Source organism: Plutella xylostella, chromosome 31, assembly GCF_932276165.1.
Source record: "Plutella xylostella chromosome 31, ilPluXylo3.1, whole genome shotgun sequence".
Classification (NCBI taxonomy): Eukaryota; Metazoa; Arthropoda; class Insecta; order Lepidoptera; family Plutellidae; genus Plutella; species Plutella xylostella.
The window spans coordinates 1792928-1818069 of NC_064011.1; the positions used below are offsets into that span (position 1 = coordinate 1792928).

Sequence of the window (25142 nt, forward strand, 5' to 3'; positions counted from 1 at the left end):
GTATTTAATACCCATTAAAGACATCAGTTCCACTTAGTTAGTAGGTAGACCTATACCTAAGTTTATTTTCCACTTTAGAATCAAAGTAATGAAATATTGTGAGTTGATTAAATTTATTATATTGAAGGGTTCCATGGTGGAATGAACAAGGATGGTTTCCCTTGTATTACATTATGCAATATTACATAAAAATTATTTCTTAAAATGTAGTCTGTTAAGTATCCCACTATTGGGGAAAGGGCTTCTTATAAACTGACCACCAATTGCTAATCCCATAAAATAATAAAAACATATCTTGGTAAGTATAACACATAGGTAATATCTATGTGATCCAAAATTTATGCAATAGTAATCTATAAACAACGCTTGGAAATTGACATAGGGTTGGCTGGAACAAATATTCCACTTTTTGACTATTTTACTTTGTTTGTTAATGCATTGTGTTTTTATTCACGTTGTTATTAGAGTGGCTGTGTCTATCAATAAATTTTGCAATAAAGTATAACATTTATTTAAAGAAACAGCATGTTTTAGTAACCAAAAGAAATTCTTACCAAGTACAAGATGTCACAACATTGATAGAGTGATAAACATTCAGAGTCATATTTTTTAACAACTATTACTTTAAAAAACCAAAACAACACATACCTTTACTTCTTTTCCTAATCCTACTGGCCTCCACGAGATTCCAATCAATGGAATCCCGGGCCGGCGCGGGCACGGTTGCTCCGATGAGCTCCACAGACGAGCTGCGCTTGCTCGGGCCCGGCACAGCGGCCACCGTCTCCGGCTGTTTGGTCACATTCCCCTCGCCGCCACTGCACTCCACTATCTCCACACTCTTGTCCTGTCTGTGCTTGCTGCACACCCCGTTGGCCTGGTCCGACCTCAGCTTCTTACTCGGCATCTTGCCCTTAGAGTTCCTCCTCTTAAGCTTGGTGGAATGCGAGGAGTTTCTGGAACTTACTGGCGAGGGGCACCCGCACTCCATGCTCCCCTCCTGGTCGCTGCCCTCATAGTAGCCGGACTCGTGCTCGGGCTTCTTGTCAGGGACTGACATCTCGCCGGTGGCCATCGTGTCAGCCGCCGCTCAACACCATCAGCACCGAAAACACCACACTTTTTCACCACAAACTTTTCGTCGTAACGACAGTTGCGAGCGTGAGGGCGTCACGCCGCGCGCGGACCGACGGAAATAAATTAAAAATAAATCTACTTTGAACTTTACTGGTGAAAGTACCTATCGGCGACACGTATATTCTTTTGCAAGCATAATCGGCCGACGATCGGGCGACCCGCAAATTTGTCGCCACCAGGTGGCGCTGCTAACGTCAGATAACCCGACCAAACTGAAAACCTTTCTCCATGTTGCGATTTGTCCTTTCCGAATGTCAACCTTTTTGGTCGGTTAGCTGACAATTTCACTCGCGTTTACTGTACTTTCACACTATTTTATTATCGAAATTCGCTCCTAAGACCGAATATTTCGGTTCGTTTGCACTTTAGCTACGCGTCAATCCAGGTAATCGTAAAAAACACTACACTGCGGGCACAATCCGTTCACGGCACAGTTCGTTAGTGTATATTTTTTACACTGTCACTACACTATTTGCTTTACAAATATTAACAGTTTAATTTGCTATATAACTAACTAGATATGTAAACTATAAAAATATTTATAAAATGCTAGCGCGAGGGAGACGTTTGCTCGCTCAGCGCGACGCAGAAAAATAACCAGTGTTGCCAGTCGTCACGAATGGATTATCATTATTTTATTCTAAACTTTTACCCTGAACCTAAAATGACAATTTTTTTTGTTGTTGTTTATTATATTGTTTATTTCTGAACATTTTTTTTTTTTTTTTTTTTTTTTAAGTTATTGGTGTTTTAACAGTGCTCAATATAGGTACTTAGGTAATCTAGGAATGTGTTATTTACATTTTTAATTCCACCTAAACTAGGTCTAGCCTGTACTATAGGAGGAAATGTTTTTCTAGCCAGTAGGTACATGTAGTATTGACAATGAAGGTATTTTGTGAGCGTTTACTCTTGTTACATTGTTAAGTTACATACAGATAAGTACTAAGAGAATTTGAGTTGCTATTTAAATTAAACAAACAATAAAGTTTATAATGAAGTTTATAGTGTAGGTAATTAATTTTATAATTATTTATGGGTAACATGAAATTAGATGCAAAGGATTTTTAACAAAAAATAAAATAAAATAATAGCAATGAAATAATGTATCTAGCTGTAATTCTACTAATTAATTAGTTAGGTAACAACAACCAACAAGTCCTCAGTTTCCTGATAGGTTCTGTTTATGAGCCACTTTTGCAGTATTTTTTTAGCTACAGCCCTGGAGTTTGGGTATAAACTTAAACTGCTATTTAATTTGTTGTATATATATGGTCCAAGAAAACAAAAGAATCTATTAGTGAATATAGTGTTAAAAGATTGAGTTCGACAAATAATGTCATGCCTTCGTTTGATTGTTTTAAGTTGGGGATCATAAATAGTTTTTGAATGTTGTGCTAACACTGCGTTTAGTATGTATAATTGCCGAACTGACAACACCTCACAATCTTTGAACAGCTTATGGGTAGGTTCCCTAAACGATTTGAAGGTCATAACTTTTAATACGGATCTTTAATTCATCATTTAATTCTTTAATTCTTCATTAATAAATACTGACTTTTAAATTGTATAATAAATATTACTTCTTATATTTTGTAGCAGAAACTATTACTTCATATCAACACCTTTACAATTTATGCTTAAAACTATGACACCTACAGACAATATGAAATATGACGTAAATAAGTAGGTAATTTTAATAAAATATATCTGTACTTGAATTATTATTCTGCGTCTCCCACATGGAACGTTGCTTATTTAAACATGTCTGGGACGTGGGTAAGTTCGCCCTTACTGTACCGATCTGAATTAAATGATTATTAAATTTACACATAGGTACATTCGGCAGCTGAGAGCCACTCTATTGCTGCAAGCAAAGGGCTGCGACATTAGAACCTCTATATAAAATTCAGTAGGCGGTAGGTCAAACTGGTCAAACATACATAAGAATATTGGACGAAATAAGAAAGTAGTTAGACGATAGTAGGAAATTAGACGAGGTCCTCTTGAAGGATCTTAGGCCGCATTCACGACGCCAGCGGGCGGTGCTACAAAAGTATAAAATGAATACATACCATATCCAATTTCATGACGAACAGCTTTCACGATAACAGGTGTTTCTTCAAACTCTTTCTCTGTCTTGTCCTCTTCATTTGCTTGTTCCTCATCTTTGAGCTCTTCAAACATAAATTTCTCATAATTTGCTTTTGTGAAGAAGTCAAAGTCTATTGGAGTTCTTTTCATTGTCGGCGTCGCGCTTGAGGTTTTGTCCATTTCAAATTGTAACATTCTTGCCGGCGACATAATTGCAACAGGCGATGGTTTTAAAAATTCATTTCTTATATCCAACTTTAAGTTTTTCGGTCGGTTAATTTGTGTCGCAGAATTTTGCAGTGGAGTAGAAGTTCCTTGTATGAAGGGGTCAACCTTATCAACTGTTGGCGTTGAAGAACATGGGGTAGCAACATTAAAACAGGCCGCAGTATCAAATGACAGGTTTCTTTCTCCAATTGTAACATTTTCACCAATCAATGAAAAGTTATCCAAGCTCATGCGAAATGTATCTGTTGTGTCTGGTGAAGCTAGACTGTCACTCATAGTTGTGGTTGAGGATACTATTGTATCCGATATGTTCGTTACTTCTTCATAATCTGGTAATGGTAAATCCATCTTGATTTTATAGCCAAAGACAAGTTTTACTTAAAAATGTCTGAGTTTGGAGAAAGTATTTTTCATCTGGCAATTATCAAGCTGTCAATATAGTTGTCAGATTTGTTTTTGCCCTTTTGCCATTTCCTGATTGTTACGTTCCGTTGTACACATATAATTTGTTACCAATTTAAATAAAATGCAAACAACAGGATATACAATGCATCTGAATTAAAAATATTAATTCGGGAATATTATTGAAAATATTAAAAATTATTTTCAGAATTTTTTATACACTTTTCCAACTTCTGTTAGTATGTAGATAGTTCGATACACTGAACTCCGTAAACAGGAACGTTTGTAATTAAACGCATCTAGCTAATTTAAGGAATTTAACGTATAGTTATTGTTATTTTAACACAATATTATGCGTATATTTAAACTCAAATTCCCAGGTTTCCGCCCAGCACACAAAAAGTCACATAAAACAGTCAAATCACACACAAACCGGCTATAAATAACTTGTCTGTACTAACATGCACTGAGAATTCCGCGCTTTTTAGTCCATTCACAAAATAATAACAACTTGTTGGTGAATATTGCAGTTGCAGGTACACACGCAATGGCTTTCGGTGCAAATGACGCGTATTTTCGGTCACTGAGGTTTATTTTCCATAGAAACACAGCGCAGCTATCGCGGCGCGCTGAATACCTATCTAATATCTATAGGTATCGTGTATAGGTACCTAAACTTGATCCTTCTGTCAACAAGCGACGCTATACATTGCGCGGTCAACAAATGGGCTGACTGGACATTCAATCGTTGCATATTTATGTATTGCTAATCGATTTAGCAGTAATGGTAGGTACCTACTTACTTTCGATTTTGCAATATTATTGCTTTGTAAGGAGTTGCTAATCGTAACCTCGCTCTTGTGCGGTCCTTATCTTATGATAAAGGAAAAGGAAGAAGCACCTACATTAAATTTATCATACTTGACCTTGGGACCTTAATGGAACTTTAAATAGCATTCAACCTGAAAAATATTTGGTGGGCTACGTAATTAATTTCAATAGAATAAGACTTACTAACTGAGATACTTACCTATCTGCCTATTTGTAAAATGTGACGATATCGATGTTTGTAACTAATTATCTACTACGAAAAGCTCGGGTATCCAATCTAACAGGCATATAAACTCCATTCATAAAACATGGAGCTACAGAGGTAACGAACTAACTGCCTGCACGTAAAACTTGTAGCTCTTTCATAATAATAATACCTATTTCGTGGATCAAATTAATAAGTACCTTCCCAACCAATATAAACTTAGACATTACGTATCATACGAATGATACGAATAACTGAAGAGCTGTTTATGCCTAGTGAAACCTATATTCAAGTATAGGTACAACACAATGTCTTAGTTTTCAAGGTAAAATCAATATCATGTAGCCTTGCTTGTTTTAGAGGTCAGGGAGCTATGTAAACATGCATAAATTATACATCTAAGCTAAGATGAATAAAACAGAGATAACAGGTGAACATTGAATACATTGTTACTCAAGGGGTGAAAGCCGTTACGCTCAGTCGGGGACTAAATAAAGGGCATCAAATTAAAAAAAAAAGCATAAAAATACACATTAAACAATCATTTATTTACAACTATCATTCACTTAAACTTCTTTTTCTTCGACGCGGCCGCACCTATACTCCCCCCTTTCCTTTTCCCGGCCTTTTTATCCGCCATCTTGTTGAATCCGCCATTTTGTGGCTTCTTTCCTTTTTTGAAATTGCCTTTTTTAGCGCCGTGCATTTTCCTGTTGTAACCTTTGAGCCATTTGTCTCTGGTGTCCTCCCAAGCTAGTTGCTTCATGCTTGAGTTGTCTGTGTTAGAGACAGCATTACTGGAGCCTTGTTTACTATTGGTCGCCGTGTCTTCTAGGAGTGTGGAGAATTCTTCGGCCGAAGCGAAGAGGGAACCGAGGTCGTCTTTGCCTGCAAAGTGATGTTTAAACTTTAGTGATTGACAAGTTGTAAAATTAATGAGCTTCGCATCTGGCAAAGAGCGCCACTTAACCACAGAATCCGATGACGCTAACTTCGCAACGGAAACAAAAGCCCACACAAAAAAGATTTTTTGTTATAAATTTTGGACACTGACATGATATGCCTTGCAAAGAATAAAATAATCTCCTATATTTTATCCGCTGCATAGTTTTTGTTCTCTAGTCCTACGTTACATTTGCCTGTTCGTATACTCTACTTGATATTCTACTACGCTGATCATTCGTTCTTCAGCAGATACAGCAGTAGAATATAAAATGTTATGTGAAGCATACCTTTAAGCTTCAGCCCCAGCTTGTTCTTTCCCCCCTTCTTCCCGCTGGCGCCCGGCACCTCAATCTGATCTTCTTCATCATCACTGCCTTCTAGGAGTAGCTCTGTACAAGGAAACAATAGGGATTTCAGTGAAAAGTCGTTTTGAGCTAATTTATAAAGTTGGGTGGTAGAAAATAGGTATTTTGAGCTGGTTTATGGACTTTCAAAATTTCTTTTTGTATTGTAATTGTAATGGAGTGAAGAATAACTCATATTTCTTAACAATATAAGAGACATACGGAACATGAAAAATATAGGTACTAATAAGTAACTTTAAACACGGAATTTTCTATTGATGTTTCTCAAAAAGAGCACATGCATAATATTATGTAGAAAGCCAACATCATAGATTATAGGTACACATGGATAGGGTTATTTTTTTCCCGAAATTCCCTCGTTTTTTTATGACCAAACGTAAAGTGTAAGGGGAGTAGCGGGAATGAAGAAGAAGAAGAAGAAACGTCAAGTGGACAACAGTTAAGAAGTAAAAACTATACCATACCTTCATCATCACCAAAGTCAAGCCCACCTTCCTCGCCCTCCATGTCATCATCATCATCATCGAATCCGCCAGCTTCGTTTTCTTCATCATCATCGTCGTCGTCACCTGAAATTGAAATATTCGTTGTTCGAAGTAAAATTTTAGAATTATTTGTCTAGTGAAAAAATATTTTAATAAGTCTACCACAGTTTGCAAAAGCCACGGTCATTGTGGAGAAGAATTCGTTAAAGAACCCCCTGAAGCACCTTTATTATTTTTCCCTGCCTCAGCTGAGGTGGTCAACACGACGCGTTTTTATCATTTATGTTTTATGTTGCCGGTGTTAAGTTAAATGTTAAAAAAAATATCCGAAAGTCGTGACTCATGGGGTCGATCCGACCTCTACAACTTTTAGAAATGATGATGGGCAAAAATTTATGGAAGCTGGGACCAGCACCAATAGGAATGAGTGATACGTCGTTGAAAAGGTATTTTTTAGCAGAATATGAATAACGGAAGCGCTAGTCTTGATTTACTGTCCAATTAGTATAATCGTACCTTGAAAGTTTTTATGTTTTATTTCTGTAATTTTAATGTTTTTGTTAGTTTTTCACTTTCTTTTTATATTTTTTATAACAAAATGATCATATTTCATATAATATTATATTTTTTTATTATCTCTGTAAATAAAACCAGTTCAAAGTAATTTTTCCAATTTCAATAATACGTGTTTACGTGTATTACGCGCTAACTGTCATCAAAAGAGAGAGTGCAATGCCATAGAAAAATACTTCCTTCCGATGAATATATTTCGAAATGGACAACTTATACGGATTTGTCGTCATAATACTTTTTTGCTCACTTGAAAATAGCTATCCAACGATGTATGTCTCGTCTTTATTGGACATAGGTCCCAAAACGCCCATTGTCATTTGCGAAATGAATGTCTACTCCATAGAAACTTTGTTAGTAACGTGACTTTTTACAAATAGGAACTTGTATTATTTACTTTTTCCAATAGTTGCAAAGAATACCGAGCTTTTATAACCCCTATTTCGGCTAATTATAGTTACCACTTTTGCAAAACCCTGTATACTAATTATTATACTAATAAGCACTGTTTTCTCAAATTATTTAAACACATACCTCCCAACTGATCATCGCTCTGTTCATCCTCGTCTTTGCTCTTCTTATTGGATTTCTTGTTTTGTTTCGCCTTCTCCATCTCAGTCAGGAAGTCTAGCTCCTCGTCCGAGTCTTCTGTGAATTGATAAAAATCATTATTATTAGTAATTCACTAAATTATAGCTTATACACACACACACACACTCACGCCTTGTACTAATGTACTCCCTTGCGGGGTAGGCAGAGGTGCATTGCTGCACCCACTTTTCGCCAGAGTGTTATGTTAGTCCCAATGTAATAGGGGGTGGGCCTATTGCCATTTTACGGGCACATCCAAGACCCGAGAACAAATATCTGCCCCAGCCGGGAATCGAACCCGGGACCTTCGGATCAGTAGTCTGGAGTATTAAATTAAATATGTATTTGCCTTTTGTTAGGAAGTTATGGGTTGGTTTAGTAGTAGTTACATTCATACGTTTTTGGTTAGGTTAACTACCCTGTCAATAGTTTGATGGCATATAACCAGAGTCGTGAGCACAAGTTTCGATCCTCCGTTAACGTTCCGTATCGTCAACTGTCACTGTCAAAATGTAAGGCAAAGTTAGTTCCAAAAGTGACATTTGTTTTTTCATATGTTAGGTGAAATTTCACCAAACGCTAAACGTATTTAGTAGCCTGTCATACGTCTGTCAGTTAGTACAAAATGTATTTAAAATTTGATTTAAATACGTTTAGCGTTTGGTAAAAGCGACCCTTCGTGTAGATTCGAAAATAGTATCGAATCCTATGCTCGCGCCTCTGTAGATAGCTCATAAATTAGTCATAACCACGTCAAAGTTTACGCTTCTACAATGAAATTATAAATTTGAGTTGGTGGTGTTCCAGTTTAAACAAATTAAAGTGAAACACGGGAAAGTGTTAATACCTTGTGCAGCAGTCCCGGTGACAGAGTCCAGGTACTGCTCGAAGTCCTCAGGCCGTGGCCACAGCTTTCAGCGGTGCGGGATGAGGTGCGGCGTGAGGGGCGGCGGGCGGTGCGGATTGCGGTGGTATGCCACAGCTCGACCAGTTGCGACCGCGGCGGCGTTAACAAAATTATTTGTTTTGGTCGCGCGTTGGCTAGTCCGTCCACTTGATGCCGCCGCGCGCGCCGCTTTGAGCTGTGGCCGCCTCGATACTCTCTAGTACATTTGTTTCGCTCGCACACCGCGCCGCCCGCCGCCGCCGCGCACCGCGCCAGTCAACCCGCGCCGCATTTCGCGCCGCGGCTAGCTGTGGCATACTTCGTACGTTGTCTAGCGTTTGTTTTCGGCGCTCACCGCTAGCCGCGCCGCTCGCCGCGCCGCACGCCGCGCCGCAATTGGCTGTGGCCAGGGGGTCACTGGTCACGGAGTCGTACTGATATTCTACCTAAGTACCTGATATTCTAGATGTGAAAACGGCGATACGGCTCGCGACCTATCACGTGAGTACAAATGTACAGCCAAAAGCGGGTGACTCGCTTGCGAGCCACCTCTGACTACGCCTTCGGGGATAACAGTCGTGAGCATGGCGCACTCTTATTCCAATACCGTCACTATACAAAAAAAATGTAAATTAGGAAGTAATAACGGTTTTGATTGACGCTGAATCTGAATATATTGCACTAACTTATAAATTTTCTTAAAAAATGTTGTATAGTGACGGTTTATTATGTTATCAGTCTATCTAAGTATATAATACCTGCTGCGGCGGTGCCGGTGACAGAGTCCAGGTACTGCTCGAAGTCCTCACTGGTCACGGAGTCGTTGTCACTGTCGCTGTCTTCGTCGTCGGAGGCCTTCGCCGAGCGACGCTTCTGGAGGTAACTGGGTAGGGGAAAGGGGGGTTGTTTTAAACAAAATCCTATCCTGGGCAGCCTTCTGGGCGCCACCCAGGTGGGGCGTCCGAGATTCACTACGGGTCGATCAGCCAGCTAATTTAGTAACGGTTGGTGTCAACTTGAACTAGCTGAATAGAAATATGGGTTCCGCTCATCTCGCATAATCTTTATTGACCAAAACTCATTTCGCATAACTCGTATGGTCTAAACTTTTTTGGCCGAACCATCACTTTGCCAAGACTTATGTGGCATAAGGCTCGTTTCGTCTAAAACTCTTTAGGCACAATCTTTAAACACCTAAGTTTCGTTGGGTAAGTAATACGAGGTATAAAAACGAATGGTATAACATTCACAAGGTATATGCCCATATGATATAAATTTATTAAGTATACCGATCACTGTGCATAACAAACGAAAGACATAATTACTAAATACATAATTTCGTAAAGAATAACGTTCAAAAAGTATAATTTCAATTGATATATCGATTAAAACATATAAAGTTCATAATATATAACGTTTATAACATATATTATTCAACGGATATAATATCATTATGTATAATGAACAAACAAATATATTATCATTGGTTTTGGTACTAGGGTTTTTCACAGCGATATTATTAATGAAGCTATTTTGGGAGACGCTCCGCTCCGCTTCGCTGCGCTCCGCTTTGGTTTCGACGAACATGTGCACCTAACACGCTCCTCCTCGCTTTGCTCGTCGTCGCACCTATCTTTAGGTTTTGGTATTAGGGTTTTTCACAGCGTTATTATTATTGAAGCTATGTTGGGAGACGCTCCGCTCCGCTTCGCTGCGCTCCGCTTTGGTTTCGACGAACATGTGCACCTAACACGCTCCTCCTCGCTTTGCTCGTCGTCGCACCTATCTTTAGGTTTTGGTGCTAGGGGGTTTGACGGCGTTGGGTAATTAAACACATATACAGGGTGTCCCAAAAGTCAACGTCATCCCTTAAAGGGCTGATAGGTCAGCTCATGAGAGGCCAGAATATCACAATATGACCTTAGTAAAAACTCGATAATTTTCGAGATATTGACACATTTATAAATTTGCTGAAAATCGACACCTTGGATCAGTTTTTTGCGTGCCGTCGGTACAAAAATCCATATTGTTAGAATTTGTTTGGTGTTGCATCACCCTGTATAGCCCTGCTATTGATCGCAGTCAAAAAAAATATCGAGTAATTCTGTATGTTTAAAAAAAACACGGTTTTCAAAGTCATAAAAGGTAATCGTATTTTTTTATAAACAACTTTGACTCCACATACTGTAAAAAAAATATACCACGCAAACCTGGCACCTTATTTGAAAAGATTGCTCATTTAATGCAGTTTCCAAAATGGTATAAAACATTGCTATTGTTTCAATTAACAAAAAAGTTATTGCTATTTTAGTACAAAACGACCTCGATGTAAAATTGTTTGAAGGAAATTTATGTGACTGAATTTATTAAGGGTAAGTCATGTTGGAGTGAGTAAAAGTAAAATAGGTGGTGTGGCCGGGAGTGGGAAAAGAGACAACGTTGTCGCAGTTAGTAAAAAAAAACGCATTTTGAGTATCTTTATCGAAAAAAGTGGACTATAGCAACTCCACATTCCCCATAAATGTAGCGCATGGTAACGTACATTCCTGAGTAGTGCTAATGTGTGATATAATGAAGTAAAACGCTTACACATAAAAAGGGACAGATCAGTTTGTCATTAACATTACCTCTAATTATTGTTATTTATTTTAAAGTTATTGTTAAACAAAACCAAACTCTCAAAATTATGGTTATGACCATTAATGAGTATTATTTTTTGCTGATTATGTACTTAATATAATAATGTGGTGTTATAATTTTGAGAAATAGAAATAAAAGTCAATAAATGTTTGCTTTTTTAAATAAGGTGTAAAAAACGCAAAATATGTTTTATAAGAGTAAGGTAAGTTTTTTTTTAGCTATTTTTGCGTCATCTATGTTGCCACGGCTGACCCCATCACCTATTTTACTTTTACTCATTCCAACATGACTTACCCTTAATAAATTCAGTCAGATAAATTTCCTTCAAACAATTTTACATCGAGGTCGTTTTGTACTAAAATAGCAATAACTTTTTTGTTAATTGAAACAATAGCAACGTTTCATACCATTTTGGAAACTGCATTAAATGAGCAATCTTTTCAAATAAGGTGCCAGGTTTGCGTGGTATATTTTTTTTACAGTATGTGGAGTCAAAGTTGTTTATAAAAAAATACGATTACCTTTTATGACTTTGAAAACCGTGTTTTTTTTAAACATACAGAATTACTCGATATTTTTTTTGACTGCGATCAATAGCAGGGCTATACAGGGTGATGCAACACCAAACAAATTCTAACAATATGGATTTTTGTACCGACGGCACGCAAAAAACTGATCCAAGGTGTCGATTTTCAGCAAATTTATAAAAGTGTCAATATCTCGAAAATTATCGAGTTTTTACTAAGGTCATATTGTGATATTCTGGCCTCTCATGAGCTGACCTATCAGCCCTTTAAGGGATGACGTTGACTTTTGGGACACCCTGTATGATATGAGAAGAACTTTATACAAAATGATAGTATATATTTTAATTGATATACGTAATGTATGTTATACGAATTGATATGAGTCCTCTTGAGTGTTAGTTATTTTGATATTATATGAAATGTAAGTTATACCAATTGAATCTTATACCTTATGAAAATATAGATGTTGTTGTTATACGTAACGTTCATTATATATTTTGAACGTTATTAATGTGAAATTATACATTTCGTTTTTATACGTCGCAATACGCACCCAGTTTCGTTTGCTCAAATTTATGTTCGTCTATACCTATGTATAATCTTGTTTCTCGTAATGTTATCTTAATAAATAATATATTAAGTATGTAGTAAATGTACAAATTGTGGTATTTTTCTCCTACATCCCGAAAATCACGATATTGTATGATCAAAAAATCGAAAGTTAACGACCAATATAATTATTACAACCCCCATGAGATCGAAACCTAAAAATAGGTGCGACGACGAGCAAAGCGAGGAGGAGCGTGTTAGGTGCACATGTTCATCAAAACCAAAGCGGAGCGCAGCGAAGCGGAGCGGAGCGTTTTCCAAACAGCGGAAACAATACAAGGCACCAGTTTGCGCTGTGTAGGGAGACGCTCCGTCAAAGTTAAAGCCAAACGAATATTATTACTTTATTTATATAAACCTATGCCATAGCATTATTAGGCTATTCAAGATTTGGCCATACCATTATTAGGCTAAACAATGTTATGCGAAATAACTTTTTACTAAACGAGATTTATGCCATACGATTTTCGGCGTAACGAGACTTTGACCAAACGTTACTATGCAATACGAGATTAGGCAAATAAATCTTATGCCAAAAAAGGTAGAACCTAGAAATATGTAGTTGTTGAAACATATTGTATTAAATCTGTAATATCTACCAACCCCTCTGGGAGACAGGCGTGAGCGTGTATGTATGTAGGTATGTATATGAAACATATTTGAGTTTGATATAGTGTGTAAATCCATTCTACTTTAGAATAGACTTTTCAATAGTCACATTTTTTGTTTCACGAATAAACTGTCTGCTTTTATAACAAAGAGACTTATTTTATAAGCGATCTTAGGGCTAAAAGGGATACCTTCCAGCCTTCATTGCAATTTTTATAATGAATACCGTCACTTACTCGTAAAGGAACCGCTCGTCCACTGGGATATTCTTGGAGTCCTCGTTCAGGTACGTCGATGATGTCACCGGTATACTCCTTATTCCTGAAATATAATGAATTCATGATTGCAAACATTATGACTAAACAGATAAAATTGTTTCTGATAAAAGTAACTGTCTGGGTGAATGATGAAGGCCGAGGACAGAGTGTTGTGTTGCTTTTATTATAGCGCACATAATGATGTTATATAAATTATAGTAACGTTAGGGGTTGTCTAAAGATTAAACATATTTTGCAACACTCTACATCAATCTATGAATTCATGTAGATATATGAGCCGTCCAACACCCATATTACACGCCTAGTTCAATCGGATTTTCGTGTGTGAATGTCCTCACATATTTATTTATTAAATACTAACCTTTAGCCACACAATTCCTACTTATATTGAACATATTTATATTCAGTGAGAAGTTCCATCATCGGTCGTAGCATAGCGCTAGTGTTACAAAACAAAACCACTCTTTCTAGATTTTTTCTGCGGCGGAATTTATATAGCCATAATTTACATTAATCTACAAACCCTTAGCAACATAATTCTTCCTGACAGCGAACTTGGGGTGCGACCCGCGGACAGTCTTGACTCCCTCATCCTCATTCACTTCAGGTCTCCGCTGCGGGTTCTTGAACACGAAGCGGTCCAGGAAACGGATGCCGGAGAAGTCTTTTAGAGGGTCGCCGGAGTACTGGATTATTTGGTCTGTGGAGGGGTTACAATGGTTATAAGCAATGACAGTTATGATATTTTTATAGATTGACCATGCTCACAAAAACTAAAAACATATTGTATAAGAAAATATATAAGAACAGATAAGTTGGTGGCAGTGTATGTATTTCATGACCATAAACATGTATTCTTTCTACTATATGAGAAAAGACTATCTTTTATTGCACGCTTCAACTTTGAGAATACTTTGAGAGGCACTTGGGAGGGCTATATGTCGTGTGTTCCTCTTTTTATATTAGAATATCAGTGGTTATAGTTATAAGAACACTGTGTGACAGATTAATTTCATCTGTGAACGGCCAGATAATGGGGGTAACTATTTTTAATTTTAAAAAACCCCTTTTGGGATTACAGTCGTGACCATAATATGTATGTAAAAAAAGTATAAGGCCCGGGTCTCCTATTTACGCCGTAGGTCGCGTCCAGCGTCACGCCGTAGGCCGCGTCACGATGCTCACTATAGAAATGTACTGATGCGGTCTCCCTCACACGCCGACGTTGGCGCGTAGACGTAGTGAGCATCGTGACGCGGCCTACGGCGTAAATAGGAGACCCGGGCCTTAATCTTATAGCAATGAATATGTATAAACTCACTGTTACAAATCCTCTGCGCGTACAACGCCACAGTGGGGTGGAAGTGTCGGCCGAGTACACTCAGCTCGATGTGCGCCGAGTGATGTGCGCCCGCGAACACGGGGTTGCGGGCGTAGGGAGAGTAGGAGGTTATTTCCTGGAAATTATAATAAACAACACCCTAAATACAGGTATTTTAGTTTTCTTACTGCCTAACAGCGTCATCTGTCAAAAGTTTCATGGTATATTCCGCTAGAGGCGCCATTTTGTTATAAATACAGCGGATAGCGCAGTGGTTTCTAATACGGTAAGTATTATGTGTCAAAAGTTTCATGGTAAATTCCGCTAGAGGCGCCACTTTGTAATGGAAAACGGCGAAAACCATTACAACCCTTACTAAGCCTAGTGTTATAAAGCCAGAGCGCACTGGTATTATAAGTAAATCGCAGTGCTTAGTGTCTTTTGTGTCGATTTGCCGCGATGTCGGGTTTATTACAGTCATTTGATTTCGTATCTTAGATGAGCTTTGTGAATAAAGAAACAATTACTATGAAAATGGCGTCCTTTACATAATCTAGTAAGAAATTTAGACACTAGACTGTCCGCCATTGTCACACACTATCAGTATCTAGCCACAGTGGGGTGGAAGTGTCGGCCGAGCACGCTCAGCTCAGTTATAAAGTATCTGGTATTATAAGTAAATCGCAGTGGTTAGTGTGTTTTGTGTCGATTTGTCGCGGTTTCGGGTTTATTACAATCATTTGATTTCGTATCTTAGATGAGCTTTGTGAATAAAAAAACAATAATTGGCTTTTTGGCAATAAGCCCGCCTTTGTGTACTAACTTCTTCTCAATTTGTATTTTGTCTGTGTATGTTATTTTTTTAGTATGCAATAAAGTGTCTATAAATAAAAAATAAAAAAAATAATAATTGTGAAAATGGCGTCCTTTACATAATCTAGTAAAGAATTTAGACACTAGACTGTCCACCATTTCCACACACTATCAGTATCTAGCCACAGTGGGGTGCGCGTGTCGGGCGAGTACACTCAGCTCGATGTGCGCGGAGTGGCGCCCGCGAACACGGGGTTGCGCATGTAGGGACTGTAGGAGGTTATTTCCTGGAATTATATATGCAAATTACATGTTTTAACTAGTGTGGAAACCGAAAATGTGTTCGTAATATAATCTCTCATAATTTTCATGATTATTCCGCCAGAGGCACGCAATTTTGTTATGCAAAAAACGGATGAAACCACTGATATAGCGAATAGCACTGTTGTAAACACCACCCTAAATACAGGTTTTACAAACAACGTTATGTCGTAAGTACACCTTCTGTCATTTGTTTCATCATTGTGACCACTAGGGGCTTCACTTTGTATATTTAAAAAACCGGCCATGTGCGCGTCGGACTCGCACACGAAGTCTGGTGCAGCCAGCCCGGGCCAGTGACCTTCACATGACCTTGAGAGTCTAGTATTAGGTCTACGTAGGGATCTTATTACCTTATAATAACGCATTCTTTGTAGTCCACCATTTTAATATTGTTTCTTTATGCACACAGTTATCAAACATATTTCTTTGTAATTTGGCCGCCATTATCATTTTGTTTCTTTATTTATGAATCTTATAACTAAACTAACCTGTATGCAATTGATTTCCACCTATTTAGCGACCGATTTTAGTAGAAAATCGTGCGCATTTAGGCGCCTAAACTCTCCATCAGCAAAAAATTACAGAAACAGTATCAAACCTTATCAATATTAACGGTTTCCTTCATAAGCTTGCTATTTACAGTTGATTTTAGTCGAAAATCGGCGGACAGCTGGGAAAAAGTGATATCAACAGTATCTAACCTTATCAACATTAGCGGTCTTCTTGATCAGTATGCTGTCCTTCAGCTGCTTCTCATCATCATCATCATCAGCCCGAGCGAGCGTCTTGTGCAGCCAGCCCGGTGCGCGACCTTGACGTGACCTTGAGAGTCTGGCTTCAGGTCTATCTGGTGTTCTTATTGTATATTGTGACACTGTTATTATTTTACCCGCCATTTTTAATATTGCTCTTTATAAGCGGATACAGCTGTAATTATAACTGTATTGCTACAAATTTAGGCCGCCATTTTTATTTAGTTTCTTTATATTTTATAAACTAACCTGTATGATATTGCTTGCTACCAGTCGAATAGTCCTTTAGACGGTATATTTTAGTCGAAATCGTGCACCTAAACCCTTCATACCAAAAAAGCGACAGCAACAGTTTCTAACCTTATCAACATTAGCGGTCTTCTTCATCAGTATGCAATTCTTCAGTTGCTTCTCATCATCATCATCAGCCCGAGCGAGCGTCTTGTGCAGCCAGCCCGGCGCGGCGGCGGCGCGGCGGCGCGCGACCTTGACCTGACCTTGGGAGTCTAGCTTTAGGTCTACGTAGTGCTCTTCGTCGTCGTCTGGGGGGAGAAAGGGGGGTGTTAGTGGGGGGTGGTTCAGTTGTGATCTATGTTAATATTCGCTCGATAGTAAATATTAAATGAAGAGGAGAATATGGGGTGGGGTGCGGTCATCATTAAATTTCGTTTTAATTTTAAGAAACAATCTTAGTAAGAAAGAAATTTTCCCTAAACACGAGAGTCAGAAGATCAATTTTCATGCGTGTTTTCAGGCAATTCTTGCAATTTTTTAGAAGAGGTGTGATGAGATGGAAAATGTGTTTTAGTTTTATGCTAACCTCTCTCCTCATTCGTAAGTAAATACGTGTTCGTTCGTACGTAGCCAAATTGCTCACCATTATAAAGCTACAGTGTCCCTGAGTGCTTTTATTTCTGAATTCCCACTAGAAACCCTGTTTTAACGCGAGGCAAACATCTTACAGAAAAGCTACTATAATAATTAATAAATTAATTAACTAACCTGCCCACAAATCTTTCTTATCACCAATAAGTAGATTCACTTTCTTGTCTTCAGTTTTCACTTCCTCGACCGTTGTCGTGTCTTCCACTGACTCTATGGTGTTATTCACTTCTGTAGTAGAGGTTTCTGCGTTCGGTTCGTCTGATTTTTCAGGCTTTTCTTCTTTTACCTCCTGTTTAGTTTAGTTTAATGAGGTATTGTATAGGAATTTGTAATTAATTATACAAATAAAATTGATTTAAACACAATTTCAGAACAGATTTGTCGAAAATATATCAAACAGTAAACATTTTTCTAATAACAATGCAATAGGTGATTGTTATACCAATTATTTTTTAAGGTTCCATACCTCAAAAGGAAAAAACGGAAACCTTATATATTGGTCATAAAACTTCAACAAACTCTATGGGCCTTACCATAAACACTAAATGACAGTATTTAACAGATGTTTAACACTATCAAATGCGTAGTAAATCTTCTAATTACGTTTTAAGCACTTGTAAAACAATGTTTAAAGTTTTTTGTGGTAATACAGTACCAATGTATTTTGAAACTAAAATAAACTTACATCTTCTGGCAATTCCCTCTTAGTCCAAGTGAGTTTGATGGCTTCTTTCTTGTTGGAATCCTTCAGCACTTGAGATATCAGGAACAGCATACCACAAGCCTGGAAGTAAACAACAAAAACAGTGATGTACATATTGTACATGTGATTGTAAATTGATGTTTTTCACACTCTCGCTCTCTGCGACCGCGCAACATATTTCTCGATCTTTTGCACAATCAGTGCCTTATTGTATTAAATAATACAGTCTATTCTTATTTCTATCTGAGTATCATTCAAGAAGTTACGAACTCAATTAAAATAAATACCAGGAGCCTGAGACTCAAATAGTGGTCCTTCAAGCCGGATAGATAGAAACAGTTGGTCTTACCACAAAAGTATAGAATTCAACAGAGATTTAGCACTGTAATATTTTATTCTAATACATATACCATTTTCACACAAGAAACTGACCTGCGCAGGAGTCATATAAGCGCACAGCTGTAGCAGTCTCTTGATCATCGCAGTCACCCTCTCCACATTAGTATCCGCTTTGATGCACTTGTATATGACACTGAAGAGTAATGCTGAATGCGTCGTGTTGAAGATTTCAGGGTTTGTTAGTTTGCGGTAGAGTGCTGTGTAGAATCTGTGGAGAAGGAATGGTATTTTTACTCAAGCGATGAAATTGGATTGCGCTAGCGAGGTTGCTAAAATCCCGAGGGACTCCATAAGGGGTTTACCCGAAGTAAACACAGTGGTAATGGAAATAACAAATTATATAATATGATGAAAGAAAAATTACAACCCTACACAAATTTATTCATTACGTATGCGTAACTACTAACTAGACGAAAAAGTTCCTTGTGGAATGGTAATATGGAAGATGGCTAGCAAGTGTATATCTTCATGATGAGTGAGTCTTTTTGTTGTTGATATACACTTGCTAGCCATTTACATCTACAAGGTAAATAGGTGGTTAATCTTAGTGTTCATTATTTATTTATATAGCTACCAGTTAAAATATTATCTTTTACCCATCAACACTGTCAAGGACTCTAGTATTTGCTTACATATACATTTTATCCTAGATTTAAACTTATACACTCACCTATCTGTGTCCTTCTCAGCCCCGCCAGTGACATGGTGCAACAGAGCTAGCGCGTGTATAGCTATGTTCATGCGAGCGAGGTGCACCAGCTTGTATATAGCGTCTATGTCAACTCTCTGTGTCTATCTGTCTATACAGAAGGGCTATTACGGGGCGCTTTTTAGACCTGAAAAAGTTTTCCGTCGCGCTCGCTCTTGAGGCTGCGCGATGTAAGTGAGCGCGATGCAAAACTTATGTAATACCCCAAGTCCTATATAACAAAAGTTTTTTTAGAATAGCCTCCTCTCTACTACCCCTTCTATACTCTTTTTGCAACACCCTGTATATATTGTTATAACCTCACCTATCTGAGTCCTTCTCCGCCCCACCAGTGACATGGTGCAACAGAGCCAGCGCATGTATAGCTATGTTCATGCGAGCGAGGTGCACTAGCTTGTATATAGCGTCTATGTGGGTGGACGTCTGGGTCAGACGTTCCTTGTCTGCGAATGGGTAGGCTCGCTTCACTCCGGTTAGGATTGCTGACATTAGACGGGATTCGATTTCACCCTGTAAGTGGTAAAAAGCGTTAGTTAGTTTGTCACAAATAAAATGCCAGTGTAGCAACTATTGTTAAAAACCCTGCACATCTAAATGTGTGAACCCACCAACTAACAATGGACCAGCGTGGTGGGAAATGGTCCAAGCTTAGGAAGGCAGTTAAGGCCTTGGGGATATGCACAAAGGTTCCACTCGAGAGAGCCATACGCAGGTACTTACACCGTCACAGACAATGGAATATGTACTAGTACTTTGTTTTACAAACTCACCTTTTTAATAGCGGCCTTGAAGAACGAGAAGTATATTCTTATGAGGTTCTCGGCTATCTTCGAGTCATCTTTGCCCAGATAGAACTGGTTCAGGAAGCAGATCGCGTAGTACTGCGCTCGCGGGGAGATGTTTGTCCTGAAATCGAAAGGTAGATAGATGAGTAAGAAAGAAAATGTTTATGAATATTTAGTACAGGCATAATCCATGAATATCAACAAACTGTTATAACTGTACCTAGCTATATACAATACAGTAAAATTATTAAAATAAATCTATGAATTATATGAGGCATTTTATTATTATTAAATTATTAATTGCAAAAATATTCATACAAGTGTAAGAAGGGTGGACCTAACGCTAAAAGCAATTTCAACCAGTCAACCTACAAGAGGTGTGAGTTGAATCACCTGACTTGAAAACATCGGAAAAAATTAATAGAAGATGAGAGACCATCTCTTTAGAACTAGCAGTTTCTGAGCTTCGCCTCAAATGTATATCCGCGTGAAATGTGGCATTTCCGCGGTTACAAATTTTGCCAAAACCGCTGAAAACAAAAATTTCATAAAATCCTTACCTGAACAACATCTTCTCAATTTCAGCTAGTACGACACTCTTCATGTTGGGATGGTTGAAGAGCAACTGACACAGGTGGTAGACCACTTTCGAGGCGACAGCTTGGGACGGGTCTCCGAGCTTGTTGATTATGTTGTTTAGCAGCATCTGTGGGAGATATAGAGGGTGTTGAAAAGTGGTATGGTAAGCCGAAAATTATTTTAAAGGCTAAATAAGCACAGCCTGTAATAATCCACTGCAGGGTATGAGATCCTCCAAGACTGGAGGGTTATTGTCATAATCTCCACGCCTGGCAGGCGGGTTGGAGGTATTGCACGACACAAACGTCTTTAAACAAATATCTGCCTTAGTCGAGGATCGAACCAGCAACTTTTTGCATTTTAGTTATTTGTTATGGTAAAAAGAAATGCATTGCTCTTTACTAGGTAATGGTACGCTAGTGTGGTAGTAAAGTCCAACTCGCACTTAATTTTCTTTTTTTTATTATTACCTATATAAAACTTTTTTTTCTTGATAATTTTTCATTTTATTTTTGTACTCGTTATTCTATGAACAGAAGGGAAGAAAGAAACTCCAGGACTCAACAATATCCACTGAATTACCTTCTCCCTCTCCGGATGGTGCATCAGCAGGTAGGACATGGCGCTCACCGCCTTCTCCTTGTTAGCTTCCACTGAGTCGTGAGCGAACTTGTTCAGCGCTTCCACGTATGCTGAGGAGAGTTGTGGCGTTATATTTAATATGAAATGAATAAATAAATATGTTGACAACTTAGGGCTGATTTTTCAATCGTCAGATAGATGTTATCTGATTAATAAAGTTGTTGCTGTCACTGTCTAATACTAACTTACAGATGCGACAGTTTCAGAATTAATCCCCAGATAAGTTTTAACTGATTATTGAAAAATCAGCCCTTAGAGCAGGGGTCGGCAAGTAGTTTTAGGTAGAGTCCGGATATTGGTCGAAAAATTTTAAAAGGTCCAGAATTTTTTTTTGATAATAATTAAGTAGAGCTATTTATTACTAAAATCAGTAAGAAAAATTGCATCGGCGGTCCTGAGCCAGGTTTTTATAGTTTGGTTCTCGTAAAGAACAGCAATTCGAAGAGTGTATTCTAAGTAAGCGTATGTTAATCTCAAACAATATTTGTTAAAAAAAAAACATTTTGGAAAAACATGTTTTGCATAATGTATGTCGATCCAAACATAGTCGCCAAATTAATGGCAAGTTTTTTGCAATTTTGATATTTTATGGGACATGTTTGTCCCAAAATTCTTCAGTTGACACCTTTTTATATATATTTACAAAGACACATCTTCTTGCAGATCGATTATTTCCATTTGTAATAACATAACTTTGGAGCAAGGACTTTTGCTTAGCAAACACATCTACTCCATTCGGCGGCTGCATCAACTTCAAAGGGTGTCTTATGAAACAGAGATAGCTTGCCCATATCTCCAAAGTCTTGGAACCTTGTGGCGATTTCGTTGCTAAGATCGGCCAAAATTTTTGTAAACACTGCAATTCTTCAGAGTTCACCTTATTATAATTATTATGGACATTGGAGAAGCTATAAGTAAATAAGAACAGAGCGCGCGCGGCGACTCGACGGCGCGAGCGGCGGCGCGATGTATTTGATCGATGTCGATGTTGTAAACAGACTAATTAGATTAGGTAGGTACTAAGTTAGGATGGTTCAAAATATTACGTATTCATTTATACTTGTCGCCTTCATTACAATATTTGGCGGTCCGAGGTTCAACCTTTCGCGGTCCGCAAACGGACCGCGGTCCGCCTGTTGCTGACCGTTGCCTTAGAGTAATAATTGTCATTGACAATAACTAGTAGGCCATCTTGGATTTGAGAGAAAAAAAAAATATTGCTTTATCTGCCAACAGCTTTTGAAGCCTTTATCAGATGTGATGACTTCATGACATGGGGAGAGCTGTGTACTGACAAAAGCTCCATTATGTGTATAAATGTAAGTATCATTTATTGTTGAGCAAGTTTGGATGCTTTAAGCATGCAACATATTTGTTGGTACTTAAAGTGTTATTGCCAGTCGATTTATGGGAGGCTGGTGTTGTCATTGGATACAAAATTATGGGTTAATTGGTAGTAGGTACCTTCTACTAATGTCAAAAAGAAACAGCAATAAAAAAAACATACAAAAATAGAAAAAAAAGAATACTCACTCCCATATAGCTCCTTCAACCTGTCCTCATAGAACCACAGTTTCAGCACGTTCCTCTTGGCCTGCTTATTGCCAGAAGTCATCTCTTCAATCTCGGCCAGCGGGTGCTGTTCAAATGTACGTAGTTTTGTGTCTGGGATGAGGAGCTCTGAGACTAGCAGCTCTGATAGGGCATCTGGAAGAGAGAGAAGGTATTAGCTATAATAGTATATTGGTATTTGGTAGGTACCTATAACTAACTAAGGGCCAGTTTTTTGATCCATGGTCAACTTTAACCATTAGTCAAGTCGTGTGTCAAGCATGATAGCTGCATATGAATTTTGATGGTTTTTAACTAATGGTCACCATTTTTGACTAATGGTTGAGTTAACTAGTGATCAAAAAACTGGCCCTAAGGCCCGGTTCCGCGATACTTGGTTAGATCATAACAAGGGATTAGTTCATCAATTCTACATCATCTCCATATTAAATTCTTGACAGATGTGTCAAAAGTCAACAACTAATCCCTGGTTATGATCTAACCGAGTATCGCGAAACCGTGCCTTAGTACCTTTTACTAATGTTGCCACCTTATTTTCAAAAGTATGTCATGGAGGTAAGGTGAAAATACAATGAAATATTTAAACATTTTTGCCTTCAAAGCGGATAATAGGTTTTTTAAATATATATAGCTAGATTTTTACTGCCAATTTTTATAATGGAAGAAATATTTAAACCAGCCAAGAATAGATAGTGCTGCAAAGAGCTGACTACCAACCTCCAATGATGGAGAGGCACTATAAGAAGATTTTTTATAGAGCTAGTCATAAGCCAGGGATTGTAAAGGCCCTCTGTATTCTGTACTGTACCAAAATATTATTCCTTCTATATTATGTAGAGAAAAATACACAGCTTAAATTATTATCTATGATCTTACCTATAATAGCAATGCCATCCTTCTTCTTTGCTGGTTTCACTTGATTTATAAGGTTTGTCAATGCAGTCAAATTGAATATAGGATTATCCTGAAAATAAATTAACTCTTTATTTCACTTATTATAAACCTTACCCTAAAATAATAACAGAATTATCAGTGTGACTTAGTTTTACTGACAGTAAATCAGATTACCAAGTCCAAATAAAATATGAGAGTGTTGCTAATTAATAATAAATATACCTGAATTAAAATAGTGGCAGCGGCCACTCTGTCACCAATAGCACCCTTGTTGAGCAATGTCCTCGCCCATTGCTGATCTGATGAACCACTTCTGTTGGACTCTGAAAGAAGATAATAAAATACAGTTTACTATTGTATCACTATAAAATTGGTTTAGCGGTTTCCTTAGGAATTTTGTCTTTACGTCTTCCTGAAACAGCCACTTATCCTACACACCTTGTATTGGAATCTTTTACTTTATAAAACCTATATGAGCAAGCTTCACACAATTTTTAAAGGGTTTCCTGTGAAAATTATTGGATATTAAGTAAAGTAGCATTGGTATTAAAATAGTGAAGCAATTACTTCATTCGTTTTTGAGTTTCTTGTTACAGACACACACAATTTGGATACACACAAATCTTACTTCTTTATAATATTATGTGAAATATGAAATAACCGAAATTGCTCTATTGGTATAAATACCATGTAAAGATCTTACTTGTTTCATAAGCCAATGTGTCCCCGTGCAACGCACTGCTAGCTTCCTTCCGAAGCTCTTCTATTTTCTCTGGGGTTAAAGTTTTTGATGAGACTGGAGGCTCCTGGGGCAGCTGTAACAGGGAGAGTAGACTTAATACGTTGTATGAACAGAGGCGCTATATATTTTATAAATTAAGAACTAATTATAACAAGTAAAATAAATATAAAGCATGCTGTAAAAGTACCTAACAATTTAAACGATTTCTTGAAAATTTCGCTGATTTCGACAGTACACATTATTGGTATTGAATTTTAGAAGCAGTAACTAACTGATACACGATTATAAAGCTACATTACCTGATGAAACCACTTCTTTTTCTCATCGTATTCTAAAGTTTCTGCAAAGTGCTTTGCAATACCAGCGGTTTTCTTGCGATCCTCATTCTTGTCGGCCCGACTGTAGTTAGTATAGGCTTCGTCCACTAATATGTTCTCTTCAAACCTTTTGTGCTTCATTTTATTTCATGTATTTTTATATTTTTCGTAAAACTAGAATAAAAACACAAACACGTGCGTGAGATTTTTTGACATTCTGTGCCTTGAAGTTAGCTGAAAATCAATCAGTTTTTTAGACCAAAGTAATGAAGTTAGGTACAAGTGCATCACAGATTAGTTTGT

The 25142-nt window shown here is 37.8% G+C and overlaps 2 protein-coding genes across 2 annotated transcripts in view; both read right to left on the reverse strand.

The window, feature by feature from the left end:
- LOC105385805 (ribosomal protein S6 kinase alpha-5) overlaps positions 1-4505 on the reverse strand; it is a 62410-nt gene extending 57905 nt beyond the window's left edge. The window contains exon 1 of the mRNA XM_048632160.1: positions 3213-4505. Within this exon, the coding sequence (XP_048488117.1) occupies positions 3213-3807 (595 nt within the window). The 5' untranslated portion in view covers positions 3808-4505. The remainder of the gene's footprint in view (positions 1-3212) is intronic.
- Positions 4506-5424: 919 nt separating this feature from the next.
- LOC105398143 (CCAAT/enhancer-binding protein zeta) lies at positions 5425-25073 on the reverse strand. The gene is made up of 21 exons (XM_048632315.1): positions 24822-25073; positions 24484-24595; positions 24003-24103; positions 23763-23850; positions 22848-23021; positions 21255-21364; positions 20654-20799; positions 20079-20214; positions 19613-19818; positions 18633-18807; positions 18183-18281; positions 17615-17786; positions 16973-17154; positions 14724-14859; positions 13926-14102; positions 13361-13445; positions 9498-9622; positions 7797-7910; positions 6672-6776; positions 6130-6231; positions 5425-5785 (listed from the first exon to the last, which is right to left on the reverse strand). Exons 1-21 carry the CDS (start codon positions 24978-24980, stop codon positions 5460-5462), a joined length of 3030 nt encoding a protein of 1009 aa, XP_048488272.1. The 5' UTR covers positions 24981-25073; the 3' UTR covers positions 5425-5459.
- Between the last annotated feature and the right edge of the window lie 69 nt (positions 25074-25142).

Bases quoted from the DNA above. Each gene is read 5' to 3' on its own strand.
- LOC105398143 (XM_048632315.1), bottom strand. From the start codon at position 24,980: ATGAAGCACAAAAGGTTTGAAGAGAACATATTAGTGGACGAAGCCTAT. The intron at 17,155-17,614 runs GTTAGTTAATTA...TTCTCCCCCCAG, and splicing joins TAAGAAAGATTTGTGGGCAG to ACGACGACGAAGAGCACTAC. The intron at 7,911-9,497 runs GTATTATATACT...ATCAATTCACAG, and splicing joins CACCGGCACCGCCGCAGCAG to AAGACTCGGACGAGGAGCTA.